The following is an 11,175-nucleotide window of genomic DNA, read 5'->3' as shown; positions in this document are numbered from 1 at the left end:
AAAACAAATCTATATTCAGTGGCCTTTACATGACCCGAGCGCTGACTGGAAAGACAATGTCCCATCAAGTGTTGGCTGAGATATGAACATTCAATCTTCCAACACCAGAGGGCGCACTTGAACACGAGACTGCCAATGTGTTTGGAACTGATGACGGGGACCAGTGAGACATGTATTCCCTTATTCACGCCATACGGCCAAAACAGAGCCAAGCTGTACTGGTCTTGTTACACATCCACCATAGTTGCTGGGAAACATGCCAGAGAGGACAAAGCGAAAAGAAAACCTGCGCCAGCACGGTACGATTCAGCTCGACCTATAGCGTGAACTAATGTCAACATGCTTGCAGTGTTTATGTCCAGAGGAGAGGCAAGTCACAAAAAAACAACCACATTTATTCAACTTCACAGTGTCAGTGGAACAGTAGATACATGGGAGAAGCACAATGTGTTCATCCAATGCTGTCCACACATGCCAATTTACAAGGTTACATCTTTTGAAAAGTTGGAAATATGAATCCTTCCACAGTTAACACAAATACAAGTCATTACAGTTACAGCTTTACGGCATCAAAGCCAACAGAACAAGTATAACACAAAGGCAAGTACGGTACGTGTGACAGTCAAACTTAAAATCCAGGATAAAGCGTACGTCATGACCGAAACCGTGGAACGTTCTGTGTACACAATGTTGTTTCGGACTCCCTAAAATTAAGAGGCAGAGTTTGACCTCTTTAAAAAATATATATATATATATATATATATAGCAGATGGTAGAGAGTAGAACATGCAATGTTAAAAACAAGAGCAGTGTCATCATCTGATATAACAGGGTTGAAATATAGTTTAGAAACCCAAAAGTGTGAACAAAGAGAAAAATAGGTTTGAAGCCATAGAATATAATTGTGCAACAGGCTTTGGTCTCACCTCGAGGTGAATGGGATTTATCAATGTTTTGTGTGCCTTTGCTGCATAATGCCGAAAGAAACCAGATGATAACACTAATGACTGTACGAGTCATCGGCGTTTGATTGGCATACTGGAAAAATCCGTTGAGGACTTTGTGACAAGCCTTCAAGATTCTCTCAGCTCAAAGCCCCTCTAAACCAAATTGGATGACGAGAACTTGTTTCCACTTCTCTTGAATGTACATTCCCCTATAGTCACGCAATGACATCCTCCCAAGTCTCGGAGTTATGAGGAAGCCTGAAAATAGAGGCTACATTTCTTAAAATTACAATCCCCCAACCCCTTTAATAAGGACAACAAAAAGTGTCTGTGACAGCTTTACACTTTTCTAGAGAGAACGGCAATAGTTAATGAACATACTGCATCTTGAAAACAAAAACAATAGTACACCGTCATACTGTACAGTATTCAAAAACTTCCAACATTAACATCCCCCTGCCATCGGCAGGGACGGCTCTAAGCCTTTTGGGGCCCTAAGCGAGATTTGGTTGAGGGACCAAATCCACCAAGCGGAAAAAAAAAACATTTTAGTGGACCCCATCTTGACGATGGGGAATTTCCTGCAGTTCTATACATTTTCCAAGGGGTGTAGAATTGCCCAGTGCAGTCACAAAAAAAAATCCTCTCTGCACGCAGCTTTGAGCAACAATTGAAGGATACCGTACAGAAAGTTGAACTATACACACATCCCCAGGCATTTTTTTAAAGATAACAGTTATTCTAGTTATGCTAATGTTAGCTAGCAAGCCGAATGCCTGTGACTGAATACCTCGATAGAACTGCCGATTAATCACAATTCTTTATTTTCATTGTTTGACAGACCTAATTTCCACACTATGGAGGTTAGAATAATACTGTGAAATAGTGAACATGATAATTCCCTTTTAGTGTTTAAGCTGTTTGAAAAGACTGACTGAAATTTCATCCTGTTTTCACGGAATGTTGTTTTGGCCTTCCATGGTGACAACACCATGCGGTAAATGAGTTGATAGACCAACAAGAAAGAGAGTTCCAAACCTTTTTGCCAATAACAGCTACTTTTCAGTTTCCCTCTCCCCACTCAGACTACTCCCTAACAAAAGTGTTGCCTGAGAAATTGCTCTTAGCTAAGCCGTCTTTGTTTATTTTTTACCATTTTAATTTAAAACAAATCACAGAAATTATTTGATATTGAGATAAAAATGGCTGCATTGGACCTTTAAAGCATGCTTTTTTTTCTGCAATTCTACATACTTTGCCATGAGGTGGAGATAAAACATTTCAGTTTTACAGCCAATTTACTGCAATTCTACACATTTTCTAATGACTTATGCCATGTTTATATGATATCGGAGTGAGAATGACCAACAAAATCAAAAACAGGGGGCCCCCTGGAGGTCGGGGCCCCTGGGCACGTGCCATGCATGCCCGGTCGGCATGCAGCCATGAACACTACGAGTTCAGATAGATGGCTAGACTAACTACCACTCTGAAAATTGTTAACTGACATCGCTAATTGACTGTCAGTGAGTGACATGAAGAGAAAAACTGCTAATGCACAACCAAATTCCAAAATGGCACCTTGGTGTACTCTACTATTCTTACTCTCAATAGTAGGTTGAGACCCTGATTGGATTATGCCTGCAACTGGCACTGGCCATACAGACATAAGATCTCCACTTTTACTTTACAAACCTTAAAATGCTTGAAACTTACTTGTCACTTACTCTCTAATCGCCACCCACAAGACTTGCTTGGCATGATTGTCACACAAAGACACGGTCAGCTCAGTGGTCCACATGTTCATTTGGGACCTTCGTATTCCCTACTGCCAGAAAATGAGGGTAAATTAGCTCAACTGAAATGTTTTTTTAATTTTTATTTACTCAAGTCTTTGACAACTTGCATGCATCAAGGGTTAGCAGAAAAGGATGAGGCTAAAAGGTACGAGGTACTTACAAGTTAAGGCTAATGTTTTCTTTGTGTGTGGTGGCTACCATGAGCTAGAGGTGAATGGCTAATGCTAGTTCCAGTAACTGCCATACCCACTCTTTGAATGCTACGTGGAGCCCAATATGGAAGTATGGAAAATCTGGGATTTCTGAGAAGAGTATCTCAGTATTCTGTATGTAGTCTACAGTCGTCCCGGTTTTGTTTGTGCTTTCCCCTAATCCATTGTCAAGACAGTTTTGCATGACAATTTCATACGGAGTTGGCAAGAGAGCAGAAACAGACTGGCACCCAGGATTTCCTGTATGTGTTCCAAAGTGGCTTATTGATGGCGGAACGCCAATGACTGATCTCTTGAGTTTAAATGTGTTTCAGAGTGAGAAATGGTGTAGCTACAGTAAATGCCCCCTCACCACAAGTTCTGAGGGAACAACCTAAGGGAAAATAATGATAGATTAAAAAATATATATATATATATTTTTTTTTTAAACACACACAAAAAAAGAAGAAAATATCAGTACGTCTGATGTAAGTCAACCACCCTTTTGTGAAATTCTACTGTGTGACGTGATAATGGCACATGGAATCTGGTATAACATACTGGACCACTTGATATGACCACACTGTTAGCAAGACTAAGATACTAAAAGATAGGAAATGTATAAACTTGCATAGATACAGTCATGTGTAGAGCAGTCTTCAGATGTGTCTAAAACAGTCCAGTGAAGTTCTTGACATTTTATATCCCTGCAAAGGTTGCAGTAGCTGCAGGTAGTGAGAGCTCTCGACTTACTCCTGACAAAAACGCTGACAACAATACCACTAACATTATGCAAGTTTGCCACGGACTCACACCATTAAAAATACCCATTGTATAGGATTATTGTTCATTACAGAGAATGGATATATGACCAACATTAGTGTAATATAGATCATATGAAGGGACATCTTTGTATCAGAGAGACAATTTCATTTCCTATGTTCCACCTGAAAATAGACAGATTTTAATGAATGACTGACGCATTGAACAAATTCATTATTTAAGTGTGCTTTCACGAGGACGGAATTGGACAATGGCCATGTGTTTTTGTAAGACAGTTTTTTTCCCCCTTCATCAGAATACTGGGAGGTGGCTTTTTTGGCTTCGTTTCTTATTCATTTAAGGCCATTTGTTGCTATGTGGCTAAATAGGATTCTTATTTGAGTTGAGAGGAATGAACCCCATGACATCTATATTAAAATATTCCATTCGACAACACAAGTCAGAACCAGTTCCAGACGGTTTGTTCAAGTCTGTGTGGAATGGGGAGATGAATGTTCAGGGCCCATGTTCACAAAGTGTCTTGAAGTAGGAGTACTGATATAGGATCAGTTTTGTCTTGGCTAGATGAGCACTCCTACTCTGAGACTCTTTGTAAACACAGGACCAGGAGTCCTCTTTTTGGGCTGTGAGAAGGAGTTTGGGACACCCTCTCAAAAAGACGTAGACCTCCCGGGTGACGCAGTGGTCTAAGGTCACCAGAGGCTGTGGGTTCGAGCCCAGGCACTGTCGCAGCAGGCCGCGACCGGGAGGTCCATCGGGCGACGCACAATTGGCCTAGCGTCGTCCGGGTTAGGGAGGGTTTGGTCAGTAGGGATATCCTTGTCTCATCGTGCCGTAGCGACTCCTGTGGCGGGCCGGGCACAGTGCACACTGATCAGGTCGCTAGGTGTACGGTGTTTCCTCCGACACATTGGTGCGGCTGGCTTCCAGGGTCGGATGCGCGCTGTGTTAAAGAAGCAGTGCGGCTTGGTTTGGTTGTGTTTCGGAGGATGCATGGCTCTCGACCTTCGTCTCTCCCGAGTTGTAGCGATGAGACAAGACAGTAACTACTAACAATTGGATACTACGAAATTGGGGAGTAAAAGGGGGTAAGAATATATATATATATATATATATACTTTTTTTAAAGACAGAAATAGGAGTTCAAATCGATTTTGTAAAAACAATAACTTCTTGCTGATAGTGGGAACAGAGCAAAAGATGACAGAAACACAAACATCACCAAGAGAACATGCTGTACAGGGGAGTGAGAGACAGAAAACGTCCCAACTCCCGCCCTGGTTCTTAAACCGACAAACGGAGTGTCTTTAATGTGCAAACAGAGTAAACACAAAACGTTTGTAAAAACGTAACTCCAGTGGTATTTCCTGTATGTTGAGAGATAAAAAGCGAGAGTAGAGGGGTGGGGGGAAAGCTTTGTGTTTGACAAACCAACAAAAACAAGAAACTCGACTGAAACGAGTTAAGGTGAAGGTCCTCCGATAGTAGCAGCTCCTGCATGAAACTGTCTCCAACAAGAGGATTCAGACATCACGTTTTATCACGTCTCTTGATAAAACATCCTCTTCGGTTCTGTACTACACCACTGCCTGTAGCTCACCTCAAGGCCTCAGCGTGGCCCTGCTACAGTAAACGGACACATGGCCCCCAAGCCCACAGAGAGGCGCGTCGTTGTCGTCCACAAAGTCTGACCTCTGTGAACCCATCTTCCACCAGGCCAGGGAGCACAGGGTCAACACAACTCCTCCTCTCCCACCATGACACTGCGAGCGAGATGGATCGGGACGCGGCTGGGCCGAGACGGTGCAGCTCGGCCCCAGACCCGTTAAATGAAGCACCGCCAGAAGCGTGGAGGGAGAAAACGGAAGAAAGGGACGAAAAATAAATATGGCCGCCTGCTTAGCGAGGCGGGGTTTAGGTGGGCAGGGGGTCGTCGTCCCCTTTGCTGCACTTGCACTTACAGCAGAGGACAAAGGGCGTGGCCAGGAGGAGAAAGGGAGAGGCCACCAGCAGGAGAAGGCCGAAGCCAGCGAAGATCCCCACCACCTTGGAGAAAGAGAGAGAGAAGAGAGAGTAAGAGACTGCAAACAAGGCAGAGGCACCAGCAAATAAGACACCGTTTGTTTAGCTACACTGCAAAAATACATCAGGAAGAACACAATTGGCACTATATAGAAAATACTTTAAAAAAAAAACAGGACTAGCGTATGAGAGATCCCTTAACAAGATAATACACACCAAATCATTTCCACTTCCCTTCTCAAATCTTGCTCTCTTGTTTGACGTGGTCATAACCCACCATGCAAGTTATTTTCAATCTTTGTAGTGCAAGTCTCCCATCTCACCACATGGGGGCAGCAGATACGAGCAGAAACATCTCCTGAGCTACAAAACGGCCTTCGAAAGTAGCAATTACACGCAAACCTGCCTTCTTAGAATAACCTAATGGACTTCTGCCGGTGTCAGAGTAGGACGGCGGGCCAATGAAGGACAAGACAGCAGAGAGTGGCACCCTATGACAAAGACCTTTCGATAACATTTACATTTAAGTCATTTAGCAGACGCTCTTATCCAGAGCGACTTACAAATTGGTGCATTCACCTTATGACCTCCAGTGGAACAGTAGTGCATCTAAATCTTTTCAGGGGGAGGGGGGGTGAGAGGGATTACTTTATCCTATCCTAGGTATTCCTTAAAGAGGTGGGGTTTCAGGTGTCTCCGGAAGGTGGTGATTGACTCCGCTGTCCTGGCGTCGTGAGGGAGTTTGTTCCACCATTGGGGGGCCAGAGCAGCGAACAGTTTTGACTGGGCTGAGCGGGAACTGTACTTCCTCAGTGGTAGGGAGGCGAGCAGGCCAGAGGTGGATGAACGCAGTGCCCTTGTTTGGGTGTAGGGCCTGATCAGAGCCTGGAGGTACTGAGGTGCCGTTCCCCTCACAGCTCCGTAGGCAAGCACCATGGTCTTGTAGCGGATGCGAGCTTCAACTGGAAGCCAGTGGAGGGAGCGGAGGAGCGGGGTGACGTGAGAGAACTTGGGAAGGTTGAACACCAGACGGGCTGCGGCGTTCTGGATGAGTTGTAGGGGTTTAATGGCACAGGCAGGGAGCCCAGCCAACAGCGAGTTGCAGTAATCCAGACGGGAGATGACAAGTGCCTGGATTAGGACCTGCGCCGCTTCCTGTGTGAGGCAGGGTCGTACTCTGCGGATGTTGTAGAGCATGAACCTACAGGAACGGGCCACCGCCTTGATGTTAGTTGAGAACGACAGGGTGTTGTCCAGGATCACGCCAAGGTTCTTAGCGCTCTGGGAGGAGGACACAATGGAGTTGTCAACCGTGATGGCGAGATCATGGAACGGGCAGTCCTTCCCCGGGAGGAAGAGCAGTTCCGTCTTGCCGAGGTTCAGCTTGAGGTGGTGATCCGTCATCCACACGGATATGTCTGCCAGACATGCAGAGATGCGATTCGCCACCTGGTCATCAGAAGGGGAAAGGAGAAGATTAATTGTGTGTCGTCTGCATAGCAATGATAGGAGAGACCATGTGAGGTTATGACAGAGCCAAGTGACTTGGTGTATAGCGAGAATAGGAGAGGGCCTAGAACAGAGCCCTGGGGACACCAGTGGTGAGAGCACGTGGTGTGGAGACGGATTCTCGCCACGCCACCTGGTAGGAGCGACCTGTCAGGTAGGACGCAATCCAAGCGTGGGCCGCGCCGGAGATGCCCAACTCGGAGAGGGTGGAGAGGAGGATCTGATGGTTCACAGTATCGAAGGCAGCCGATAGGTCTAGAAGGATGAGAGCAGAGGAGAGAGAGTTAGCTTTAGCAGTGCGGAGCGCTCCGTGATACAGAGAAGAGCAGTCTCAGTTGAATGACTAGTCTTGAAACCTGACTGATTTGGATCAAGAAGGTCATTCTGAGAGAGATAGCGGGAGAGCTGGCCAAGGACGGCACGTTCAAGAGTTTTGGAGAGAAAAGAAAGAAGGGATACTGGTCTGTAGTTGTTGACATCGGAGGGATCGAGTGTAGGTTTTTTCAGAAGGGGTGCAACTCTCGCTCTCTTGAAGACGGAAGGGACGTAGCCAGCGGTCAGGGATGAGTTGATGAGCGAGGTGAGGTAAGGGAGGAGGTCTCCGGAAATGGTCTGGAGAAGAGAGGAGGGGATAGGGTCAAGCGGGCAGGTTGTAGGGCGGCCGGCCGTCACAAGACGCGAGATTTCATCTGGAGAGAGAGGGGAGAAAGAGGTCAGAGCACAGGGTAGGGCAGTGTGAGCAGAACCAGCGGTGTCGTTTGACTTAGCAAACGAGGATCGGATGTCGTCGACCTTCTTTTCAAAATGGTTGACGAAGTCATCTGCAGAGAGGGAGGAGGGGGGGGGAGGGGGAGGAGGATTCAGGAGGGAGGAGAAGGTTGCAAAGAGCTTCCTAGGGTTAGAGGCAGATGCTTGGAATTTAGAGTGGTAGAAAGTGGCTTTAGCAGCTCCATGCATGTATATACATTGCTGTTGCGATCCCTTCTCGTGTATTTCTGTCCACTTCCCTCTTTTCGGAGGTCTCCGTAATCACATTGTTTACCCAGACGAGCACCCCATAAACCTATAGTTACACCGCCATACCGGTGTTAACGTGATATCCTATTCGCTCAGATCAACCAAACCCTTGACAAAGCTACCGTATACAATAGACCATGTCTGGTCTGAGAACAGTAAGCGTGGAGAGAGGTGACCTTCATTCCTTCTATGGCGTCCCTAGCGGATGCAACCCCCTCAGCTCAAATCTCAAAACGGATTTGAAAATCAGACACGAAAACAGAAAACAGAGAGGCGGAGCTTTCTTTATAAAAAAAGGCAGGATATATTAGGGCCTTAATTCGGGAAAATGTCTGAGTAGGAGTGCTGATCTAGGATCAGTTTTTTTGCCATAATGAATAAGATGACATTGAGAGGGAGGACCTCATCCTAGATCAGCACTTATTTTGTGAATAAGGGCCCCGGGGTCCTTTCTGTATGCGTTACGCGTTCATGAGGAGCTAAAGAGAGAGACTGGGCTTGGGGAGCAGTGAGGTTGCATGGGCTGGGTAAAGGAGGTGCAGTACCACTAGCTGTAATCATGCTCAAATGACTCAGCCTGTCCTACTGGGCAACAGATGTCAGTGTGTGCGCTAGCGTTCACAACGCTCTGTTAAACCGGGGAAATGTGCTCGTCTATGACTAGATATGTGCTGGATGATAGCGAGAGCTGAACGTCGACTGGGTGAACAGGAAAATACAGAACGTCTACTCAATATTCTCATTCGATATTAGAATCAGAGTTCTAAAAAGGATGTGTTGACTTTTTATTTCATCATGTGTGGCAAGCATTATGTATGTTGTAACTGAACAGCTTAACAGTACCATCAAATAATATTGAGCAACCAGTGTTACCAGGGGTGCAACTTTGGTTTTACTGAAAATCATTTTTTATCCAGTCAACTCGGAGGCGTCCGCATGGTCCTAAAGCACACCGTTGCCTCGTTTTGGATCACATTCCAATGATAAAAGTGTGGGGGTGGGGGGGGGCAAAAATGAAATTTCAGAATATGCAGTGAAAGTTGCGCCCCTGCTTTCTACTTTAGAGACTGTGCCAGAGTAAAAGCATTAATCTAACCCATAAGTGACGTGCAAATGTCCACATATTATACACAGAAAAAAATAAACTGTAAGAAAGCAATGCTGGAGACATGTTGACACAAACAACAACGGGACAAACAACAACACACAGAGCACAGCGACCAAGCTGTGCTCTCCTACCGACTAGCGTTTTCACAGAGCACCATCCATGATTATTCACGTTAAACATGTGTGCGCGTGGAAGTGTTTGTGTGAGGGGAAAAAGTGTGTTGCATGTGCCCTGCCACATGCTGCAGACATAGGGGAAGTCCAGTGTGTGTGTGAGAGACAGAGAGAGACAAAGGAGGAAAGTGGGCGCACTAACTTTACTCACCTGTGTTCTGTGCCAGATGACAGACGCCCTGGAGTGGCCCAGTTTGTTTCGACAGGGCCCTTTGTCATAGTGGATCAGGAGGAAGTCATCCTGTGTGTCACACACACACACACACACGCACACGCACACACACACACACACACACACACACACACACACACACACACACACACACACACACACACACACACACACACACACACACACAGAGAGAGAGAGAAAGAGGAGAAAAGAATGATCTATCATTAGTACTGAGAGGTAGGGGCAGCTGCTTGGAGAAAATTGCATTTAAATTACCAGTGTGGTGTAAAATCGCCTGTGGTCTACAATTAGAATTGACTTAAGCCACTGCCAGTAAAGCCTCCTACAAGCCCAGATAAAATCCCTCCGTTTCAGTTCCATTGTCTTGTATCAAACGTCATAAAAACGTGTTTTGGATTTGGAAATCCATCCGCCTGCAGCCTTATCACACCTCCTGCAGTGCTGTTATTCCCTGATAACACATTGGATCACTGCTCACACCAGACATGCGAAATATACACAGAGTGAATTCTATGCACATTTCAGACTGCTGTATTGAAGTCAGGACCAACATGCTGAAAGGGGAAATTACAACTCATTTGCAAAGATACGTGTGTATTATTCTATGCGAACATGTTGCAGCAGCACAGATGTGGGGAGGTGTTTTGGGGAAACATTGGGACAAGGTTCTACTCATATCCAGAGGCTCCAGAAAGTACCACTAGAAAGGGGTGTGTGTTTGCGTGCGACAAGGTTCTCTACTCACGTCCAGTGACTCCAGACAGTACCAGCAGAAGGCGTGTTTGCAGTTCTTGCACATCATCTGGGCACAGCCCTCGTCCCTCTCGATGTACACCTTACACTTGGGACAGCGCTTGATGGGACCATCGTCATCGTCACTCTTGTAGAAGGAGCTGAGGAGACACGGTGAGAGCGCGCGCGAGAGAGCAATGTTCAGTGTGTTACGTTTCTTAAACAAATGTTGGTTGAAACAATTGTTTTTGCTGAATGACGCTAAAGAACAAAGACCATGATACATCAGAGATCCAGAATGCCACGAGAGATTACCCACTCATACAGTTGATCATGCCACAGATCTTGAACAGCCTTTGTTAATGTACAACAGATCTAAGCTTGCAATAAACATCAACAGAATTTTCACCTGAACACCTGAAATGCAAACGAAATGAGAGAATGTAAAGTGTGCTCATCTCAGCCTTTCTTTCTCCCACTCCTTTCAGGCTTTTCTTTCTTCTATTCATCTTAAAAGCAGGTCTTTTGTGTCCTTTTCCCACCTGAGTGCTGCTGACTCTTGAAGGCCAGAAAGGAGAGCAGGTGATGCTGTCGGCTGTCCTCTCAAGTGTCAGAGAGGCGGACAGGGAACAAGCACATTAATTTTTCTGAGCCAATTCTCCGGCTATTGATGGCATCTGGCCAGAGTGAATTAATGCACA

The 11,175-nt window shown here is 45.7% G+C and overlaps 1 protein-coding gene across 1 annotated transcript in view; it reads right to left on the bottom strand.

Annotated features, from left to right (window-relative positions):
* Nucleotides 1–374: 374 nt before the first annotated feature.
* rnf144aa (ring finger protein 144aa) overlaps nt 375–11,175 on the bottom strand; it is a 63,389-nt gene continuing 52,588 nt past the window's right edge. The window contains exons 7-9 of the mRNA XM_029675051.2: nt 10,488–10,635; nt 9,701–9,790; nt 375–5,766 (exon numbers count right to left, since the gene is read on the bottom strand). Of these exons, the coding sequence (XP_029530911.1) occupies nt 5,635–5,766; nt 9,701–9,790; nt 10,488–10,635 (370 nt within the window). The 3' untranslated portion in view covers nt 375–5,634. The remainder of the gene's footprint in view (nt 5,767–9,700; nt 9,791–10,487; nt 10,636–11,175) is intronic.

Source organism: Oncorhynchus nerka, linkage group LG12 (genome assembly GCF_034236695.1).
Source record: "Oncorhynchus nerka isolate Pitt River linkage group LG12, Oner_Uvic_2.0, whole genome shotgun sequence".
NCBI classification, from domain to species: Eukaryota; Metazoa; Chordata; class Actinopteri; order Salmoniformes; family Salmonidae; genus Oncorhynchus; species Oncorhynchus nerka.
This window is presented reverse-complemented; position numbering and strand designations above follow the sequence as displayed.